This window comes from Lissotriton vulgaris, chromosome 2_1 (genome assembly GCF_964263255.1).
Source record: "Lissotriton vulgaris chromosome 2_1, aLisVul1.2, whole genome shotgun sequence".
Lineage (NCBI taxonomy): Eukaryota > Metazoa > Chordata > Amphibia > Caudata > Salamandridae > Lissotriton > Lissotriton vulgaris.
In genome coordinates, this window is record NC_141687.1 from 405516569 (window position 1) to 405540546 (window position 23978).

The 23978-nt window shown below is 45.2% G+C and overlaps 1 protein-coding gene across 1 annotated transcript in view; it reads left to right on the plus strand.

Annotated features, from left to right (window-relative positions):
• Window positions 1–23978, plus strand: part of CYP20A1 (cytochrome P450 family 20 subfamily A member 1) — a 275234-nt gene that overhangs the window by 24968 nt on the left and 226288 nt on the right. The window contains exons 4-5 of the mRNA XM_086955289.1: window positions 4302–4447; window positions 12831–12998. Coding sequence (XP_086811415.1) covers window positions 4302–4447; window positions 12831–12998 — 314 coding nt within the window. The remainder of the gene's footprint in view (window positions 1–4301; window positions 4448–12830; window positions 12999–23978) is intronic.

Genomic DNA, 23978 nt, shown 5'->3' on the forward strand with positions numbered 1-23978 from the left:
TTGCTAAGTTCACTGCAAACCACTAAAGGAAAGGGGAAAAAACGGGAACATGCTATGGTTTTATAAAATCAATGAGTTTCTAAAGGATGGGGGGAGAGAAGGAACCAACTAAAATTCAGACACATATAATCGCATTGGCAATAAAACAATAACACAGGTAAGAATGCTTTTACCCGATCAGATAAAAGAGAGAGAGAGAGAGACGTAAACCCACAATCTATATTTACCTAGTTCAGATTGAAGACCAACCCTGGCCACGGGTCAGTTGGGAAGACGGGGACAGGGACCCTCAGAAAGGGAATGCCAGAATGCGAGCAGGTACAGCTCACGGACAGTAAGGACAGGATACCCCTCAGGTTCAGGTCAAAGACTGGGCCTCCCAGGGTACGACCAACACCCACAGCTTCGGACAGCAACGCCTGCGTTACCCCCTCCTGCAAGTAATCCGCCAGAAACCCCGATTGGATTTTTCTGAATTCCCCAGCAAAGTGCTTCGCCAGCACTTAGGATTTTCCACCCCTTAGGAGATTGTGGAAAGTATGGACAAAGTGCTCCGCAGTACTTTCAGAATGAGCACCTATTGAGATCGTAGGGTCAGTGACAGGTCTGCTACTCGGACAAGTCGGACAATTTTCCTAAGCTAAACTAGGGCAATTATACGGTTTTGGGTACCCCTAGACCACCCACTAATGTTGCAAGTGACAGATTCCCACATTGTGATTGGTCAGGAGAGGTGGTGCGGTCATTACCACCTCCTAGAATTCAGTTTTCTCATGTTTAATATTCAAATTTGCACACCCGCCCCCCGAGTTCACGTTCCCATGCATGGAATACAGTAGTACAGGACAGTTCACAATAGGTAGCAACAGTATTGCTTTTTCCAAGGTAAGACTCCGTATTCCCAGCGATGTTCCCAGGCGCATTGTGCTTCAGGAGCCAGCTGGCTAGATTTAGCTTCTGCGCGGTTGGAACTTTCTCCGGTCATGTGACGGTGCCCAGCAGAGCTTCAAGTATGGCTCCGCTCATGATTGCCCCAGCCCACAAAGACGCGGTACATGAAAAGTAAGCGAAAACAAATTAAAATCATACATAAAAACGATCGCACTGTATACCAAGATAAAACTTAACCAACCCTTACTTTATAATGACTATAGCATTAAGGATTAGTGCGAAAAGACAGATAGGCTAAAGCAGCTGCAGCGAGCAGAGAGCGTGGTGAGAGACAAGCGGCCATGTTTAGCATCAATGCGCATGAGCACAGAATCCCTCCAGAATGCGAGTGCGTCACATCACATGGGTATGACCGACGCATGCGCAGACTGAATTTCGGCAAAGCAGCCATTTTCAGTGCAAGCTTCGTTTTAGTACGAAAAGACAAACAAGCAAGCATCCTGGGGACACCCGCGTGTTGGGAAAACGCTTTATAAATGACGAATAACGAGGTTAATATTATTATGCAGTTTAGACAAGGGTTTTGCATACGGGCAAGGCGTTTTACGGGCAAATCCTTGCTCCATCAGCTCCACCTCACACAAGTGCCTGGATAGCCCTCGTGTGATTATTGCGGTCTATAAGTTTCTGATTAATTGACTGAATGACCAGCATTGTTGTAAAAAAAATTCTAATTTCAAGATGCCGCCCATACACTAGCCACGCAGTCACTGGCATCTTTGGCAATCCTTTCGGGCATCTGCACTTTAAACACAAGCTAGTTCAGAGCATCTTTTCTTCTAACTTTATCTTCACTCGATGCGCCAGATAAAAAATGTCACAATGAAGTCTCCTCCAATGGAGAGCCTAGTCGGTTTCTTTTTTTACTAGTACTCCCATCGTACTTGTGTGAGGAGAGTAGTGCAAGGCCTTAATATTAGCATGGCTGGACACTATGAAGTGGACTCGTAGTTGTGCATTGTATTCTAGTATTGCCTGTCTTGGGAACCAGGTTTATCCCAGTCTTTGCATGTGTGCAAAAAATACAACCAGTTTTAAGACAAATCGGGACTGCAGATAGTGACTTCCAGGCTCAGTTAATCTGTTGCTGTCCGTTCCTACTTTTGCCACTAAATCCACAGTCCAAGTTTTTCACTGGATTTCCACTCTTTTGGGCCTCTTTCCCATGGTGCTGCATCGAGCTATATTATAACGTAACCTCCATTATCCACTTCTTAACACCCCAAATGCACCTAGTAGCCCCATTGTTATTACCACCCATTCTTTTTGTACATTACTTTGTAGCTTCGTTCACTCTCTAGGTATTTCAGACATAACTGGAAATGTGTTATATTATTTTTTCAACATTGGTATTGCACGTTTGTGCCATTTGTATTACCCCCTAGGCGTCTCTCTGCAACCAGTTCTGTGTTTTTTTCATTGACCCTAATGATTGCAGCAAGGAGTGCTTTTCTAAGATGTATGTGATGATGTAGCTATTCAGTGATGCAGTTAGTCATGATTCTGACTAGCGTAAAGCACTAACGTAGTGTGTGAGGTATGTTTTTGTATCGCTGTGAGCATGCTGTAGGACTTGCCATCTACCTCATTTAACTATGGAGAGGTTGTCCATTTCCAGGTCGGTTGTGTTGGGAGCTCCTCCATTAAGATAGATCAATATGGTGTAAAGAGCGTGTGAAACCCATGCGTAGTTGGGAGCGCATTACTTTGCCAACAAGGTGACTTTGCTACTTTGTTATGTCCGTGTGCACTGTCTTAAAATGTTCTCTTTGTTTGTCAGGAGCGTGTCGTACCGATGTGGAGAACATCAATTTGCTAGTGTATCTGAATTTGGTGATATAACGTTTATATAACATTTTAGGATGGTCTAAATAACATGCTGTTAGTTCTGTAAGGGACACTTCAGTGAGGAATAAGGTGCCCTGCAGTGACAGCAGCGGTTTGCTACCTAGATAGCTATATTGGTATGTTGAATGTGTTCTCTTGTTTTAGGGGGGGCTCTAGAAGGGGTGAGGAATGTGTTGTTCTGTTGGGAAACCTCAATTTTACAAATGGCTTAGTGTTGTTTTGTGCACACAAAGGTGTTGGAAGGTCGGTCTGATGTGTTTGGTTGGGAAATGTTTACTTTTTGCATGCAGCGTTTACATATGCTGCCTATGCAAAGGCTGTAGAGGTTTTAAAGCCAAACACAATGTTTTATTTCCACATCGAAACATGAGCAAATTATCTACAAAGTTATTGCAGAGATTTTTATAAAAAATAATTCTAGCAATGTAAACTTTGCAATATTTCAATAGCATTCAGAGTTTTGAAACATGAATTTTGCATAGAAAAGTAATAGTACACTCTTAGTAGAGGTCTGTCTGTCATTAAAACATTACATAATAGATCTATTTGTATATTGCCTTTTAGCTTTTAGTTTTACAGCACATGTTACAGTTTCCATAGGCATTGCATTACAAGTCGTTATTTTTACATCCGAAAACGTTATTTTTCATTTGCTTCACATTACATAAGTGTTTAAGCTCTAAAGTCTTATTGCTATTGGGCACGACATCAACCTTATCACAAGAGGAAAATGGCACCTGGACAACATATTAAGCATTAACATGCAGTGAAGCCTTACACCTTCTATTACGATATTGGGAACCTCGAGTCACCAATGTTTCTTGCAGGACGGATGGAGTCAGTTCAGTGCATTCACAGCCCTTTCAGTGAGTAATATTACCTCTTCAGTCGTGGGGGCCTCCACCACTCACCCAGGTCTTATATCTGAGATACTCTCCTTAATGTCATATTATAGCTGTTTTTTTTCATTTCCCACAGTGATTGTGACCTCTAGCACCCTTGAATACATCGATCTATTTGCCCATCCATAGATCAAGACACCATGTCTTAACCTGGCCCTTTGTCTTGATTTTCTGTTGATTTCCTATTTTGCATACAGAGCTGCCACGTGCAGTTTACACTCCTTCATTACCCTGCCCTCGCTCGACCTCACTTGCTTCTTATAGTTTGATGTAAAAAGAACCCCATCTAAGTTTTCATTGCATCATTAACAGTCTCCAGATGTATAATTGTATTACTTACTATTTGAATGTTTCAAAACAGGCACTTCTAACTTTTGCTCAATTGTTCCTTACCTCATCGTGTGTACTGCCACCTCCTGCCCCAACAACCCTGATATGGCTGTTTGTGACGTTGTCCGTCTATTAATTATACCGTCAATCCTGTTGTATGCATCTGGCATCTCTGCTTTTCTTGTCTAAAGTTGCCCAGTTGGTCAGGTTAGCGAAAGATATTGAGAGATTGTACAACCTAGAATGACGCGTTTGTCGCCTTCCTTTCAGCGGACCCTTTTGAAATGATGCTAAAGTCCTTGTTGGGCTACCAGTCCGGAGCCATTGGGGAGGCTGGTGAAAGTCATGTGCGGAAGAAGCTGTATGAAAGTGGCGTCAGCAAGTCTTTACAAAGCAACTTTGGCATTATCTTGAAGGTAAATCCACAGTAGTGTAACTCTCACCCCTTTCGGATACACAGTGTTCTTTTCTGCTTTATTTCTCAGCTTTTGAATCATCTTTCTCATTTTGGAAATGTAATCACAGAACTGCTTTTGGCCGATTTGTGTACTTGTATTGCGCGTTCATCTGGTACAAGTCAGTTAAAACTGGATCTTTTTGCTGTATTCAGTAGATTCGAAAGCTAAGGAAACAGAAACCAATAATTAAAAAGACATTAGGAGATTGAAGTAAAACAAATAAATACATTCTTATGCAAATATTTTTTCATAGGTACTTATATTTCGTATCAAAGACCGTGCCACTGCATTTATTGGTCTTCAGCCAAATAGTCTGTAAAGCGTTGATGATTTGAACCTGCTTACGTTTGTGTTGTTCTAACACTCCACATCATTACACCTCAATCCTAATTTGGTTCAGGGGTCTAACTCTGCTTATTATTTTTCAACATTAATCTGAAACTAAAACGTTCCCAGTGTCTCTGGCCTGGGCCTCAGCTTTCACCCTTATCGATCTCTCCATAGCAGACTATACGCCTGTCAGGGGCTACAATTTCTGTACTAGACTACTCTCCCACCCATGGGCTTCATTTTGAGCCCTTGTGTCCACAGGCTGCATATGCTGTCCCCTGATCACACCATAAAGCACATCAGTCACCTTTTGCTGTGGGTGCTGCACTAGAATACCCCCCTCATCCATCATACCTCCTGCTGCTGCCCATGTTCTTTGCCTTGCCCTTGTAATCCATGAATTGTGTCCTTATCCCTTTGGATATGCAAATACCATGGGATGTGAAAGTGGGATGGGTAGCAGTGGTAGAAAGGTTCCCACCCTGAGGGATACTTGTGCCTGTTGGAGTACGGTTGAGAGAAGGTATCTCAAGCCTGATGAGATTCTCTCTGGTAGTAGTGAACGACAGACCAGGTGTTAGAATCTAGGTTACCACCACATTTTTAGAAGTTGATGGCAACTGGGCGACTGGCCCAAGAAGAGTATCAAGGAACAAGGCACACTTTTCAGTGCCCTACTCTGGCGGATCTATGGAAAGTGTCACTGGAACAGGTTTCCACTGGAGTGGTTACCAAACACTGTGTGGTTTAGGAGAATAGGATGCAGTACCCGGTGCCAGCATGAGATGGTAATCCCACATATGCCCAGTAACTTCCTGTTGATAGTAACCAGTCGGGTACCTGTAGGTGAGCCCGTGAGCATCAAGAAGACTGGGGATGAAAGTATCCGAAGGCCATGCTTGACATTCCAAATGAGTGGTAAGACTTGTACCTTGTGCAAACCAATGTGTTGGTGAAACACTTCAACAAGACCCCTATTTGCATGCTGGGAAATTTGCCAGGATTTCTTAGGCGGAATTAGAACCTTCTTTTGCTTTGACACTTGTCCACATATATCCCCTTCTGTAAGGACATGCTGTCCGCAGTCCCCTTGTTTGTTTAGAGGGCAGAGCGGATACGTAAGAGCATTCAGTGATGTAGAATTGTACACAATATCTATTTGTTCAAGGGGCAAGATGTATTCGAAATCTACTACTCCTCCTGTAAAGGAAATCAGTTGTCCCATTTTATGCTATGCATTGAGGGGACACTGTAGGAAGGTACATCCTGACTATGGTTGCCCCCAACTTTTTGCCCTGTGTTTTAGCTGGTTTTTGACATAGTCGACCTGGGATCCTGCCAATCAGGACCCCAGGCCTACTGCTCTCTCTTTAAAATGGATTCCATGTACCTTAGGTGCATTTCCAATTGGTACTGGGCCACCTTATCAGACCCTGTAACTCAGGGCATAGGTGTACCCAGGGCCGTCAGGGGCTGCAGCATGTATTATGCCACCCCTGGCTGGCCTCCTAAATTTGACACAACTGGCTGCATGACAGCTGGGGCGAAGTCGTGTAATCACCCTTTGCTTTAGATATAGTAGCTCTATATCTAACCATCCAATGGACACCCGAGTCCCTATCAGTCACTCCTATGGCAGGCCTTGACAATCCTGAAGGCAGAGTGCATGGGCTCGCGTGAACTGTGTTCTGGCCCGAGCCGAGCCCGGTTGCAGCTTGCGGAATCAAGACCCAATGGCTGTTCCATGATAACGCGTACCACATCGGTAACTTCGGTGTCGCGTTATCAAGACATGTCGAGTAAGGTGTCATACGAATCGGGATGCTGCCCTCTCACCAACTCTGGCGACGAGGTTAGCATTCCGCCCTTCTAGAGGGACACGACATGTACGTAACTGTGAACCCCGGTTAAAGTTAACGAAAGCCTCAGCTCCACAAAATGGATGCTGCCACCACAGACACGAGTCTGACCTCCTGCTGCTGGGAGTCCTTCCAGCGAGGAGCGCTTGGACAAAGGGTTTCCTGTAGAGGGCGGTGTTCGCACCGTCCCAGACAGGGTTTGTGTATTCTGGGTAGGTAGGGCTTTTGCGAGAAGGTGACTGCGGAGTGGCACCCCGGTGCTCACTACGCATCTGCCGGTTAGAACCAGTTCCAGGGGCGACAGCCCTGGCCTGGGGAAAGTCCGGCAGGGGAGAGGGGTGTAACTACCCCCCTTCCTGGTCCCACCCTTAGGGCAGGACCTAGTCATGTACCCACCCCTTTCTTTAGGATAAAGGCCGGAGCGGGGACCCTTCCAAATTAGATCATCTTTGAATCAAGAATACTTTCTACGAAAGGACTTCAAGACTCTTCTCAAGATTTCTCCCTTGTGGCTAAGGAGTAGTCACCCTGCATCAGCGGGCACCATCTAAGAACTCTGCGTTTTGCTGTAAGTCCTTCCTCAAGGAATCCGACGGCCCAGCTCGACGAGAACCGGCTTCCCTGGCACCTCTGACCTCTACCCCCGTCATCAGCTCAGCTGTGATCTGTGGGTGCGACGAGACCTCGAGGGACCGGCCATCATCAGAACCTGCACGCTCTTAAAAACCAGCACGACCATCGAGGTAACTCTCTGGTGAGTGCTCTGGGGTCCGAGAAGCCCCGACCCTGAGCCGCTCCAGCTCCGAAGTGCAGTCCCCCAGCATCTCCACGATCTGCGTGGGGCCCTTCTGCTCGCTGCTCAGCACGTTGTCTGGTCACTAGTCGCTGGCTTGTGTCCTTCTGTGACGACATCCGAGAATCATCACTACCGGTCTGGTTGCTCCAGACTGGCCCTTGCTTCCATCTTTTCGAGAAGCACCCCGGACCCTCCTGGTCCACTCAAGACGCCGACAGCGTCATCCGTCGTGGGACAGCTCGCACCTCCACCGTGGTCGCCGACAACGCCTCCTGGTCCGTGAGACTGCAGAGCCTAGCGTCGCCCACTCACCTGGTCGAGGTGACGGCCAACTGGTGCCTTCCTGGTACCCTCTGACTACTGGCTAGTAGTACAAACTTGGTCCCCTCTGCTTTCAGGTTTCATCAATCTCCGATCCAGGCTTGGATCTCTACGAACTATTCATCACTGGTCGCCGGCCAGCAACTCCTTTTCTTCCGGCTCCTGGCTCGTCAGCGAAGACCCCGACGCCTGTAAGACTTGTGCAGCCGCAGCCCTTGTGGCTAGGTAACTCGGCATTTCAGTGCCTGCATAGCCTCCTTACTCTAGGGTCCCGAGTCCCTCGCTTCCGACTTGCCTTAACCTTCCCGTGTCCTCGGACACTTGTTTTAATTGTGCACTTAAAGTATTTGCTAAAGAGATTTGGTTTGTGCTAAGTACCCTGTCCTCATAAAGAGTACAGGGCTGTTGTGATTCTTAATAAATATACTGTTTATTTTCATAACACTTGTGTGGTGTCCTTTCACTGGGTGTTCAAGGGGTACATGTGTGGTAAACAGCTGGCTTAACGCGCCCTCTCGAGTCTTTAGCCTTAGACTGCTCGTATCCACGCTACTAGGATAGCTGGTCTATAGGTTGACTTACAACCAAACACCATAAGGGTCGTTGGAACGATACATAGCGGTCGCTAGAATAGCGAACGTTGCATATCGGGCCAACTTCTCACAGACACCATATGGTTTCTTTCTCATTATACCAAAACGTAATATTGTAGCTTTGATTATGCTAGCGTGCATTTATCTCAGGATTTGTATTCTAGCCAGGGTTTCCTTATATAACCTTTATTATTATACCTGATTCCAAAAATACAGAGGTTTTATTTATGTTGAATCTTTGAGGACCCAGAGTATGCAGAGGCTGCTTTTGAATGGGCTCTGTTTAGGCCTGCGTTCTGATCACAGGGAGGTCTACTTTTTTTCAGCACTTTAATGATGTTGATAATATCAGAGTTCCTGATCTATGCTTGTTCTAAACATACTATTACTCTTTTAGTTTATGAGGAAGTGTCTTGTGAACGGCTTGTTCAAAATAATTGCAAAGCATTTCTCAATTTCATAAACTGGTACTGTAAATCCAGATTATATTTGCAGTTCAGTGCCCAGGTACCCATTTTATGGTCAACAAGTCTCCTCACGGTGTGACCTTCTCTATTTGACTACATTGTACAATTTGTGGGCAAATAAAGACATCCCACTGTACTTCAGTTCCCTTGTTTGCAATTATTGAGAGCACCAAGCACTAGTTGACCTGTTTACATTTCACAACTAGAGGAACTCTGCAAGGCTTTGTCAGTCAAAATGTTATGGGTTCAATTCTAAAAATTATTTTTTGCATGTTAGTTTGGCTTACAATTGCAAACGTTGCAGAAGAAGATTTTTGAGAAGCAAATCTACCCAAAGGGTCTCAAAGTTGGTCTGAAATGTACCGCATGATAAAATACCACTTGCAGAGTGGGAAGCGACTGTACCTCCTCCCAAAAAACTGGGGGTTGGGTCTTTTATCTTTAGGTAGAAGATATTCCCCCTCCCCTCCTTTCGTTCTCATATATATTTGCTTTGCAAAAATGTACTTCCCCAGCGTTTGCTCGGAGTGTGGTTTGTAAATTTCTGAAAGTCATAAGTATTCACTCATTCAAAGTCTGGGTCCTACGGGTGCACTATTGTTACTTTCTCACCCTAATAGTAAATGATTTGCATTATTGAACCATATTTACTACTGTGAACATCTTATAAAAATGGATGCCAATATTGCCTTAGCAAGAGACCTTCCTCTTTCCAAAAACCATACTGTGGTACTATAAACTAGCTAAAATAAGAGTTTGGTCTACTTGTCCATTTGACAAAGTAAATATGAAGACTTGTTGTCTTGGAACCCCTATTGTAATTCTACACACGGGGAACAGTCAAGCCCGAACTGCCAGGGCATGTCTTCCGTGGACTAGAAACAATCATCCTGGGACTGGTTTCAGGGTAACACCCCTCATCAGCTAGGCTAGCTTGAATCAAGTGGCAAAGTGAGCAAGGGACCATACCCTGCCAACTTAGGGCAAACAATACAGTCACAATCAGATGATGGACGGAACGCTGAAACATTTTCAGACAATCCCTCCCCCTCCCCAGTCACTTTTAGATCTGGGTTAAATCCATTGTCGTTATTTAGCTCACTTCGCCACCACAGGAGCAAAAACAGTTGGATTTAGGACCAGATCTGTATACTGAGGTGAATGTTTAACATTGTTGAACATTCTGTCCATCCCATGTTCTTTTTGCATTTGTCACCTTGAGTGGGACGGAGATGTCCAGACGTGGGTCTCATGCTGTCCATGCCACTGGAGTCAAGCTAGCCTGGCTGATGAGGGATGAAACCCCAAACCTGGTCTTAGGATGCTTGTTTTCCAGTCCAGGGAGAACCTGGCCTGGGAGTTCAGGCTGGACTGTTCCATGGGGAACAGGGTCTGGACTGATTTGTAAATGGCTGGATTTAGACTGGAATGGCATGGGGAGCAAAAAAACTATGGAATTAGGCCAAGATCTCTGTATTGAGGTGAATGTTCGACATTATTCAACATTCTGTCTACCACATGTGGTTTTTGCACTTTTAGAAGTGGACATTTCTCTGCACTTACTGCTTTATGTGCCTGACAGCCTGTCTCCAAAACGTGTATGGGGTGGGTGACAGTTACACTTTGTGCATTACCTCTAGATGGCCACAAGCACAAGAAGGTGAAGCTCATCTGCATTCTGATGGGTCTTTCAAAGCATGGATGAAAGGCCAGAGCTGACACACTTCAAAAGGTAGTGTCTTTTCTACACACAAACACTGATTTACCCCCCTCAGGCAGACATGCAAACAGGACTGGGTTGAAAGGGATCTTTGTGCACTTCAAAGAGAGGGTTTGACGTCACCCCCTACATCAAAGGCATTTCTGGGTATAAGTACTAGGTCTCTGACTCCCTAAAATCAGACACGTCTGGATCTTGAACTGAACCTCTGAGAGAAGGACTGCTGTGCTACGTATAGGACTCAACTGGACTGTTTTTCTGAAGGACTGCTTTTCTGCTTGTTGCCTTGCTGCTCCTAGACTCTGCTGAAGGAAGCTGGTCTCTGCCTTTCCTTTAAGTGATCTCCAAGGGTTTGCTGGCTTGCCTCCTGTTTTCTGAAGTCTCCGAACACAAAAGACTTACTGCAATTCTGCTGGTGCTGCTGGACTCTGCCTTCTGTGAGTCCCACCCTTTCCTGAGTTGCCCTCTCCAAGTTCTGGGCCTCAGAAGAGGGTTCTGCAGCTTTCTACAAAACGAATTACCACTGTGTCGATCGGAATCGATGCATCACCATTCGATATCAAGGCTGTGCAACTACAGTATTTTACAGCCTGTATGGCCTGGCGACGACGCATTGCCTTCACTCAGCTAAGCTCAACAAAGATGCAGCTACCTGACTGCCTGGAAAAGATTGTGCCGTCAACGCTGTGCTCCATCTAAGGTACTTTCTCAGCGGGCCCTGCTTTGGTCCTGTAGCCGGTCTGCCCTCCATCACGGTTTGCCTGAACTTTGGATTTGCATTGGTCCCTCAAGATCTCGAGTAACCTTTTGACCGCTATTGACTTCTTTATTTATTTATTTTGAGAGTTTTATATAGCGTTGGCTAGACCCGGAGGTATCAGAGCGCTTTACATAAGGTTCCACAGGAATTACAAAATTACATCATTTACACTTTACATCAGTTACTAGAAAAACATTTCAAGAGAGTAGAAGACGATATAAATGGAGCATTAGAAGGGTAAGGGGGGGGGGGGGTAAGGGGGTAGGAGTAGATAGGATGGAGAGACAAAGGAGAGTCTGCCCAAATTCCGGCTGGGTAGGTGACTGCCGAGGATGAAGTCCACAGCCCATCTCCTCTTTAGCTATCGGGTAGCTCCACCGGGCATCAGCCAAACAGCTAGGTCTCAACAGGAAAACAATTAAAGAGAAAAGAGGAGGGATCTAAACAGATCGGGGAGAGTTGGGAGTCCAAAGGAAGGAGACAGCAGCGGAGGAGAAGATGAGAAAAATGCCAGAAAACCGGCTGGGTAGATGACGGCCAAAGCGGTGTGGCAGAGCCAGTCTCCCTATAGCTGTCAGAGCAGCTCCATTGGAGATCGGCCATGCATTTCGGACTTCTAAGCACTATTTTTGCATGTAATCTTTAAAAATTCAAATCTCGACTTCTACTTATTTGATTTTTGTCGTTTTGGTCTTATTTTACTCAGATAAATATTCTCTCTTTTTCTAAACCTGTGTGGAGTATTTTTCTGGCGTATTTATTGTGTTAGTGTATGTGTGTTGCACAAATACTTTGCACTTTCCCTCGTTAGATCAGCCTGAATGCTCTGTGCCATGCAACCAGAGGGCGAGCACAGGTTATCTTTTAGTGTGTGGCTAGCTTACCCTGAATAGAGTGGTGGTTCTTGCCTGGCCTTGGTGCACACCTCAGCCAACCAGGCATCCCATTTCTAACACAGAGTCACTGGATCAATCCAATATTCAAATTAGAGGGTTGGGGTATGTGAGAAAAACTTCCAGATCTGAACTCGGTGCTCACATTTGGGTACATTAGTAGGTGCTGGGTTTTTGAGGTAAAACCTCAGGTGACACTTTGCAGCCCAGTAATCCCTGCCTTCCTTGTGATCTATATCCAGTTTCCACATAGAGCTGTGCCAGTATACAATGAGCGAACTACTAAGGAAAGTGAAAGGCTTTCGTACAAATGCAGGAAATAGTTTAGAAGTAGAAAGGAAAGGAAGGTTATTCCCCACTTTCTTATGCCCATTGTAAGGCTGAAAAGACAATACAGAATATACAAAGAATGAAAATGATCGCAATTCAAAATGCTTAACTTATCTCAAACGTGGCACCTCGGGTATGTTCAGAAGCCTAACAACTGCAAGTACATTATAGTTTCATAGAAAAGTATGGTTCATTAATTTGATTAAATTCTTTGTTGCTCTTAGAATGGATTATAGTAAGAGCTTAATTCAGATGTGTTTCCTTTTTTTCAGTTGTCAGAAGACCTGGTAACAAAATGGCTGTCCTTTCCAGCATCCCAACACGTGCCCCTCAGCCAGCACATGTTGGGCTATGCCATGAAGTCAGTGACGCAGACAGCTATGGGGAATAGCTTTGAGGATGAGCAGGAGTTGATCCGCTTCCGCAAGAACCACTGTGCTGTAAGTTCAAGGGGAAACCAGGACCCGAGATTACTGGGCTGATACCCTGTACGGGAATGTGTACATATGTTTGAAGTTCTGTAAAGTAATTGAACAAACTGCACTGAAGACATTGAAGGCAAACCCAATTGCGTTTCTGGCTTTTTTCAGATAGGGCAGTTGATGTAAATCTAGCATAGGCTTGTCACGGTTTGGCTGTCTAATTTTGAGCTGCATCAACTAGTAGATGCAGGACCTTTGCTTTGACTAATACACGTACAACAAGCAGCCTTTTTGGGTATGTCACAGCCTCCTGATTTGCCATTTTACGTATTCTGAGGAAGGTCTTTCATTTTATTCAATCTCTTCCTGCAAGACAGTTAACCATGTTTTAATTGCCTTCTGTCTTGACTAGTGCAGCACCCTGTTTGATAGCATGTGTGGCTGTGGATACACATGTTTAGCATAAGTCCGCTATCTAGTGTTGGGCTCGAAGTGTGCAGGTTGTTTTTCTTCGAAGAAGTCTTTCGAGTCACGAGGTGTAATGATTACTCCTTCACTTGCTTTGCAATGCGCCTGATCCTCAACTCCATTGCTAGAATTTTTTTCCACCTTCGAGTTCAGTTGTGTACTCCTCTGCTCTGTCTTGACATCGTAGAAAAGCTAGCAATTATGTCTCTAAAATCATTATTGTTATATGCAGTCATAGGTAGAGCGGCTAGCTAGCAATTAGGCCTCTAACATCAGTATTATTATCGATCGTGGTTACTTATAGTATACATTGGCCGCCTATTGATGCCAACGCATCCCAGGCAACCAAGGCCCAAAGGGCCTTCGCCCTTCGAGACAGATTCTTTTTTTCAAGTTCCATTCACGTTCTGCTTAGCTTGTGATGGAACAGACACTTTTTCTTTTTTGCCCATGCTGCCATGCTAAGTTTTCACACACGGACCAACACCTGGTGTGTAACTTATGCTTGTTGCCGGATCATCAGGAATCCATATGTCAGGCGTGTAAGTGCTTCTGATCGAAAAAGACGCCGTAAGATCAGCGCACAAGATGACTCGAAATGTCCAGACGAACAGTCGATAACAGTCCGGACATTTTTGAAACCGAAGAATGCCACCACGAGGCACAATTTATGCCTCTGCAGCGGACAAGGGATCCTTCTCTTATGGTGACATCTCAGGATCCAAACTCGAAATTGAGGACATTCCACAGGGTCGAACTGTGAGTAATGTGCCCCATCCATCCCGACCACAATCTCAACAAGCTATCCCTAAGGGTCGGTAGTCAGGTTTAGACCAACTGAATCCTTCGCAATGGCCACCACTGCCTTCGGGCCATGGTCGGCACAGAATAGCTGGATTGGAAACGCCTAGCTCTGGCTTGGCACCCAAGCAACAGCATAAGGCCAATGCCAACCAGTCATCGGCCTCGCGTCGAGACTCTGAATCAAAGGCCGCCGCACTGAAACCTAGGGTCGCCTCGGCACTGAAATCAAGTGCTTGAGCACCAAGAACATAGGCATCAAAAACTGCTTCGGAACCGAAGTTGCATACTTCGGTCAAACAAAATACCATCTCGAAAATGTAGAACCGGTACTTCATAGGTTACAAGACGGTCTTTCCCACACCTCCCGAGGGGATTAGACGCTGCCCAGAGTGCGGATGTTTACCTGGCAATAGAGGCATCTCACCCCCCAAACTCCCCTCCACCAAAAGTAACTGTCTGCTACTTAACACTAGATCCCTGGGAAAGCATGCCCTGGAGTTACATGACTTACTTTGCGACAAATCTCCCACATGTCTTTTCTTGACTGAAACATAGCTCGGAGACAGCTCTGGTCCAGATATTGCCACCGCGATTCCCGCCAGTCATGTGATCTACAGGAAAGACAGAGCTGGTGGGCGGGGGTCGCTATGGTGGTTGATAAGCGAACCGATTGTTCTATTATACCCACAGATGATATTCAGGGATGTGAAACCCTGGGCTTCTCGCTTACCCTAACACCCAATCAGTCGTGTATAGGGCTTTTGGTATACAGACCCTCTGGCCCCTTGGGGCTCTTCTTTGAAGAACTCCATTCGGTTATCTCCACGCTCTGTCTTAGATCCAACCATTGTCTACTACTAGGAGACTTCAATATCCATATGGATATAGAAGATGCTACAGACAGCATCAAGCTGCTGGAAACTACCTCCTCTCTCTGCCTCATCCCATATCTCTCGGCTGCCACTCATTGTAAAGGTCACACACTTGACCAGGTGTTCTCCACGACCCCAATTGAACAATCTTCCCTTCAACCTGTCCTTTGGTCCGACCACTATTTAGTGGATTTTCACATTTCTCACTTCAAGAAGGCACCGTCTAGTGGGCCTGCTTATCAAGCGCAGGGTTTCAGGGCCTTTCATAGGGTCTCCTCTGAAATGCTGGCGCAGGCCTTGTGCACTCACCCTTGCCAGTTGACAGGAATCCTCGAGACTGTTCTGGAGCTTCTCCAGTCCTGGCTCATCAAACAATTAGAGGAACTTGCTCCTATCCGAGCCCCTAAGACCAATCAGTCTAGAGTGTCTGCGCCTTGGTTCTCTTCTGCGTTGGCGGAGAAACGGCGGCAATGCAAAAAAGCTGAAAGAGCATGGCGTATGCATTATGATGCCAACTCTAAAGAAACCTACAGAGCTTTGCTGAGGGTCTATCACCAGGATATTAACGCTGGTAAGAAGTCTTACTATGCTTCAAGAATTGAAGCTGCTTCCAACTCTTGCAAAGAGATTTTTAGGGTTTTTCCACCTATCACTCACCAAGCCTCTTTTAATTTATTGTCCAATCTAAAATCTGGCTCCCCTTTAGATCCCTGCCCGGCAAAAGTGATTGCACAAGCGGCACATGTGCTCAACCCCCTAATTAACTCTGTGCTTAACCTCTCCTTGAGCACAGGAATGGTCCCTCTGCGGTGAAAACATGCCCTGATACTACCTCTTTTAAAACTAGCACTGGCGTTGCCAATAGGTTTCGCATTTGGAAAGTTGGAGCTTTTGGTTTTGTAAATGACATTTTCTATTTATATATTGTTATTGACAATGCCAATAACGATATATAAATATAAAATGTCATTTACAAAACCAATAGCTCTAACTTTCCAAATGCGAAACCTATTGGCAATGCCAGTGCTTGTTCTTATAGTTTCCTTTAAGAGAACGTGCCTGAAGTTGAAGGGGAAGAGGAATGCTTCACGGTATCCCTGTGAGTCTTTGTCAGAAATAATTTGGACACTTACTTTCTGATGGCCTTCAAGTGCATCAATGAAGAGGAGTTGAAAGTCACATACATATGCTATGCGTGTCTGCAAGGGATATAATTTTACAGCACCATTAAACATCTTGGTGAGTGGAGTCATGGCTGGAGTAAGATGGCGCCACCTGGGTACCCTAGTAAGCTAGTGCATCGGGGAAAAACCGTGGATCCATTTCGCCACTTGGAGGATATGTGTTGTATCTGCAGGAAGAAGTATCCACCAGAAACATACATGTCTTTAGACTGATAACATGCACACAAGCACTTAAGAAAATATGCTTCACTGTAGACTAGTACACTTAATTTATGTTGTGATAATCACTAGCTTAACGTTGTAGGATTGCTATGTTAGCACAATAAAATGAAATGGGTACTACAAACTTGAAATAATAGGGGTCTTACTTTGCAGCTCAGATAGACATCCCCTAGTCGCTCTTTACCTCTGCCACCATCTGGTGGGCATTTGAAAGTGGTCATCAAAGTCACTCAATGCGAGACTGTAAGGTCCAAAGCTCAAGATTGAGGCCCAAGCGTTAGCTTATATTCACGCACAAGTCTTCTGAGCATGTTCATCTTCTTTGTTCACGTTAGATGGACATTGGCCAAGGTGATGTCTTGCATAGAGCCCCGTCCTATAAGTCCACAGCAAGGCAGCAAAAGTGAGCACACTTGGGCCCCTTGCTTCCTCTATTTAAATATTACAGTGTTGTTGCCAGTACACAACAAAACCACCTTCCTCAAAAAGAGGAGGTGAAATTACTTCACAGTCCAGACAATGGCACAGAGCAATAGAAAAGTTTATTTGGGGTACAGATTTGGTGATACTTGACAACGTCTACCATAAAAAGGATATAATGGCCTTTCAAAAGTCCAAAATATCGAGCTACTACTGCTTATTGGGAACTGTAATAAACAATAACCTCAATTAAATGACGCATATAATGTATAGCTAGAAGCGTCATTTTATCACTGTACAAAGTCATGAGTCAGGCACGAATATAAACAGAGACAAGATAACACAAAATTATGCCTGTGTATATTAAGGCGCTATTACGTGGCGGCCACGTTATTTTGAAGGCGTGTATGATCCACCAATGCTCATGCCTACAAAATGACAATTCTTTTTTAATGTACGGAACTGGAAACGTAAATATATATTTTTTTTAAACTGCTGATAGAGAAAGACGGAGGGTCGGTGTGGGCAGAAGCAATGCTGAAGGCGCAGGTTGGGAGAAGTAATGCAGAGGGCCAGGGTTTGTGGCGGAAGTCACATGGAGGGAGCAGGTAGGAGTGCACGAGGAACACCAGAGGGCGGGGGCGAAGAGGAGAGTAGTGAGGTGTGGGTGAGGTGAAGTAACAGAGGGCGTGGGTAGGTAGGAGAAGCAATGGGTGAAAGAGCAGTTTTTTTTAATTTACGGAACTGGAAACGTAACAATTTTTTTTTTTTTTAAACTGCTGATAGCAGTGAAAGATGGTGGGTCGGTGTGGGCAGAAGCAATGGTGAAGGCGCAGGTTGTGAGAATTAACTCAGAGGGCCAGGGTTTGTGGCGGAAGTCACATGGAGGGAGCAGGTAGGAGTGCACGAGGAACACCAGAGAGCGGGGGCGAAGAGTTGAGCAGTGAGGTGTGGGTGAGGTGAAGTAACAGAGGGCGTGGGTAGGTAGGAGAAGCAATGGGTGAAAGAGCAGTGTAGAGCGGGTTGGGGGAGAAGGACGCTGGCGACAGAGCAACATGTAAAGTAGATTGGGAGAGAGGGGCACATGAGCGACGGCTGAAAAGCAAACAACACTTATGAATATAAAAAAAATCTACGAGGTATAGAATGACGAGCAACGTGATGAGAAAGGGAGGGGGAAAACAAGAAAACGATGGGAATAGGGGAGAAGTGTGGCAGGCAGATGGCTGCGCGGAGGGAAGCCGGATGGGGGCGGGAGAGCCTGGTGGGGGGGCGGGAAGGTATAGAATGACGAGCAACGTGATGAGAAAGGGAGGGGGTATAAAAAAAATCTAGGAGGTATAGAATGACGAGCAACGTGATGAGAAAGGGAGGGGGAAAACAAGAAAACAATGGGAATCGAAAAGTAGAAACAAAAGAAAAAATGACAAGCTAAAACCGGGAAAGCAAGAAAAAGAGGAAGCCGGATGGGGGCGGGAGAGCCTGGTGGGGGAGGGGGGGGGGGGCGGGAATGCGTGCGAGGGGAGAAGTGTGGCAGGCAGATGCGCGGAGGGAAGCCGGATGGGGGCGAGAGAGCCTGGTGGGGGCAGGCGGATTAGAGAGATGCTCGTGCTTGTGTGGTCACGTGACCTCACATGCACTGTGAAGAAACTGCAGTGAAACCGCAGTGGTTTCACTAGTCGATCAAGCCCTTGAATTTTCGCCTATTCCATTCGCAAGCGAATGGTAATAGGCAAAACCTAAAAAACTAATCTTGATCCTAAAGTACACGCAAACTATAGACCTATTTCGCTTCTGCCCGCCCTAGCGAAAGTTGTTGAGAAGCATGTGCATCTCACTTTGGCCAATTTTCTTGAATCCAACAATATCCTGCATCCTTCACAGTCCGGGTTTCGATCCAACATGAGCACCAAGACTGCGTTGCTTGAAGTCTCTGAGGTCATAAGAGAAACTCTGGATGCAGGGGGAAGAGCCATGTTGGTGATTCTTGACCTATCGGCTGCCTTCGACACCGTCCCCCATGACCGTCTCCTTTTTAGACTCTGGGAGATTGGTCTAAGGGGGTCGGTGTTCGGTTGGTTTAAATCTTTCCTCGCCGATCGCCAACAAACGGTCTGGGCTCCTCCTTTCTCTGCCATGATGCCGCCTTTGGAAGTGGGAGTGCCTCAGGGCTCCATATTAAGCCCCACGCTTTTTAACATCTATATGTCCCCACTGGCGGCTCTGGCAGAGACCTTTGGAGCTCAGATCATGTTGTACGCTGATGACACTCAGCTTCTTTTTACGTGCGACAAAAGTGCCGACTTTAATGGTAAGAACATTGGAGATTGCCTTGAGGCAGTGTTCGGCTGGTTTCAGCCGAACTGCCTCAAGTGCAACTCCGCTAAGTCGGAAATACTTTTTTTTGGCGGCCCCCCTGATCCCAGCTGGAAGGCCTGGTGGCCCTCCGCCATGTTCCCTCTGACGAGTGACTTGGCTGCCGCCAAAAATCTCGGGATTGGGATTTGATAATTGCCTTTCGTTCAAACCCCAGATATCGGGTTTGGTGGGCAAATGTTACGCCATCTTAAAGATGCTTCGGAAATTCTTGCCCCTTCTCTCAGTTGATCATAGAAGAGTTACAGTACAGGCATTGATCGGTGCGCGTCTGGACTACGCTAATGCACTTTACCTGGGCCTCCCTGACTTCCTCCTATCTCGCCTCCAACTCGGCAGCCCGTGCCATCTTTGGTTTGACTAGGAGGGCCTCTGCCAGTGCTCTTCTCACCACTCTTCACTGGCTTCCGATAAAAAAACGGATCATCTTTAAAGCAATGACGTTGGCTTTCAAGGCATTGCACGGCCTGGGAGCCTTTTATCTCCGGAAACGGGTGAACTTTTACCTGCCTTCCAGGCCACTCAGATCGGCCTCCCTAGCCCTGGCCGTAGTCCCCACCACAAGGCGGGCCAGATGTGGCGGTCGCTCTTTCAAACTCCTCGCTTCTCAGATATGGAACACTCTTCCTGTGTCCTTAAGAACCACGGGCAGTCTGCTCCCTTTCAGGAAGTGTTTAAAGACCTGGTTGTTCACCCAATAAAGCTATCCGGCCCTCCCACACCGCTGTCTAGTGTTGGATGCTAAGCGCCGTGAAACTCTTCGGAGTAGCCGAGCGCTATAGAAAACCCCCCACATAACATAACATAACATAACATAACATAACATAACATAACAAGAACATTTCAATGCGAGGTAAAAACAACTGCTTGCTGATTCACCCAGACACTGGTAGAATGATGGCCGCAATTCCACAAACCAAAGAAAAGCCAGAAAAGAGACAATTGACTTTCGAGGAAGCATTGGATAGCCCCTATTCGCCAGAGCACAAGAAGAAGGTGGATAAGGCCACAGGTCCACCACCCATTATTCCACTAGACTTGCACAACTCCCCCGAGGGTTTATACATTCCTTCTAGGAACATAGAGACAATGGAAATGATGGGGACCAATACTCTATTCCCCCTCAAGACTATCTGTGAGACACATACGACGCAGACTTGCCTGCAGACATGGACCCCGATTTGTATCCAGCGACACCTTCCCCAGCAGATACTACTACATTATATGCCGTCATAGGTAGAGCAGCTAGTCATCAAAAGGTTTAGCTCCACACAGAACCAATAAAGAATGATCTTTATTTGAAACACTTTCATCCACTTAACTGTCGGTACAATATCTGCCAATGCTTAAAGGTATGCTCAGACATACCACAGACATTTTTAAAGACCCACTAAAAGCAAGTGTAATTACGCCACAATTGGATAAAAAGTATAAGCTGTCCCCTACTGATACAACATATATAAAGGGTCAACTACCACCAGATTCTTTAGTGGTTGCTACAGCAAGAAAGAGTGCGAGCTCACAAACATCTGGCGAGGCACCCCACCAGATAAAGAGGCAAGAAAAACAGACGCTGCAGGTAAAAGAGTGACAGCACACTAAGCCAACCAATGGAGGATAGCCAACGCCTGTGATCTCATTTCTAGTGATGACCAGTCCCATTGGGATGAAATGGAGGGGCTCCTCCAACATCTCCCAGAACAATATGAAAAAAGGGCACTTGAAATTGTTCCAGAGGATAAACAAAATAGCTAGCCCCTCCATACACGGTGCACTGGATGCAGCTGGATTCAATAGGTATTAACGCTAATGTCCTCATACAAAGTCATGCCCAGCTCAAGGTTTCAGGCTTCATACCATAAATGCAACAAAGTATTCTGACCCTTCCTTTTGATGGAGAGAATCTTTGTCACTCAAGTAGATTCCCTACTTGAGAAAATAAAAAATAAAAAAATGAAACTGGAAAAGCCATGGGTGCGTTACAAACATCTTCCCAAAGATGGAATTTTCATTGCTCTCCTTATTGTGGAGCAGCAAACATCTGCAGACAACTCCTCCACATATCTGCGTGCCCATCTGCAAAATACATCCCTCAGGGGTTATTATTGAGGCTCCTACAGAGGGAACCATTCCAGAGGTAGAGGCGGTTTCAATAAACTAGCAGCTGCCACCACAAAAACCCTGACTAGCCTGCCATTCCCATGCTCATATTACACCTGTCAGGGTAGACTTCAACTTTTCTTTCCTACATGGCGAACTTTCACCTCCAACCAGTGGGTGTTGGATATTATCCTAGACCTAAGACCCCCAAAGGGATACATTCTCTCACAGCATTTCCATATGGTCACTATACAAGATGTCATTCCAATACTACAACAAGGTGATTGGCCTGAAAGGATGCCTACTTTCACAATCCAATTCACAGAGCACAATGGCAGTACCTCAGATTTGTATTGAACAGAAAGCACTTTAAATTCAAGGTACTTCCATATGGGGTCACTACAACACCCAGGATGTTCACCAAATGTCTAGCAGTAGTAGCATCTAATCTACGCAAACAAAATATGCATGTTTTTCCATACATGGACGACTCATTGCAGTCACTTCACTTAGACGTGTCAGTGATCTGCAGGCATTAACTCTAGAAGAACCATTCTTTCAATTTCATAGAGACAAAGTGGTACAACGTACCAACCCTAAATTTCTACCAAAAGTGCTCTCACAATTCGCTTAAATAAATCTATTGAATTGCCGGTTTTCTTTCCAAAGCCAGATTCAGTCGAGGAAAGAATTTTACATACACTAGACTTAAAAAGAGCTCTCATGTAGCGTATTAACAGAATTCAATCATTCAAGAAAACGCAACAACTCCTCGTTGCATTCTCAAAACCACATAAAGGGAGGGCTATAGCTAAAGCAACCATTTCACATTGGATTTTAAAATGCATCCAAATTTGTGAGATAAAAGAACTCGTATCACTTCAAAAGCTCACTCTACTCGTAAAAAAGGAGCTTCCATTGCCTTTCTAGGCAACATACCCATGGCTGACATATATCATAAGGCAGATGCGTGGAATATACTGCAGACATTTACAAAACATTACTGTGTAGATGTTATGGCCCGTCAACAAGCAAATATGGGTCAAGTGTTGCTAAGAACATTATTCGAAGCAAACTCAACCTGCAAAGGTTAGGCACAACTGTTGGAGGAGAAATGTTACTTACCCAGTAAGCATTTGTTTGTGGCATGTAGTGCTTTAGATTCAAATGTGCCCCTTCTTCTCCCCAGACACCTGTGTTGGTTGCAGTTATCTACATTAAACAACACACTATCTTTGCATATTCATCTTACTAGGATACATTATCCTTCACACTCCATTCTCACCCGCCAAGCGGAAAACAATTTGACAGTGGAGTCGAGGACCATGCGGCTCGTGACTTGAAAGACTTCTTCTAAGAAAAACAACTTGCACAATTCTGAGGCCAACACCTGATGGTGTACTTATGCTAAGCATGTGAATCTACAGCCCTCCATGCCACAAACAGATGCTTACTAGGTAAGTAACATTTTCCTTATTTAGGTATAAACCAGGCATTACCATTCAAGATTGCAGGCGAATCAGAATGTAGAAACCTGTCTTATTCTTCATATACCCAAAGACCAATCTGTAACTAAGGAGCTGATCAAACTACATTGGCTACGGGTTCATAAAAGTGCAATGTCGAAAGAGTTGTGCTTTGCCCATAAAGTTCTCAACAATACCTGGCCAGGGTTTATTGCCACAAACTTGCTTTGGTATGACCCAGAGCGCCATCTTCGATCTCTTAATAGAAGAGATGTGGCGAGAGGTGTGGCCTTTGGCATGCAGTGCCAAGACGCCTTTGAGTAGAAAAGCGCTACATTTTTATTTTCATTTCATGTCAGTATGGAGACTTTCCATTACACCTAATATATTCAGTAAGAAGGCAAAAGCAAATGTAGGTCAGGAAAACATGAAGTAGGAACTTCTTTTGTGGGAAACCAATCCTAGCTAACAGATCCTCAGATAAACTCCATCCTTTACCAATAACTGTTGTATTTTGGATAGCTGGTGGCAAATTAGATTAGAGCCGAGTTGAGTCATATTAGAACTGGTAATTCTATACCGCTGCCCTAATCTCATTTTTGCCACCACACAGTCAGAAATTTTTTTGTGAAGTCTATTATGCTTTTCAGTAATGATTTATTAGCTGCGACCAAAAGTACGTTGCAGTAGTCCAGGCAACTGATAACCAGTACCGGACCAGTGTTTTACGTACAGAGTGGAAGAAGGGGGAATATTTTTTGCAAAAGATGCATCATGTGGAAGTAGATGCCAGAGGTATCCACAACTTGGTCCTTCATAAACCGGGCCTGATCTAAATGCACACCTATGTTTTTTTCCACCGTCTTAGCGATAGAGGCAAGGCCCAAATTCGCAGGCCACCACTCTGTGGACCAGAGTATATTGGCATTACCAAAGAGCATAATGTCAGTCTTTCCACCGTTCAGCTGGTGAGAGTTTTCCATTATCCATGAAGACATTGCTTTCATGCCCTCATAAAAACGAGATTTTGTGGTCAAAGAGCTTTTATTAAAAGATAGGACAAGTTGGGTATTGTCTGCATATGAA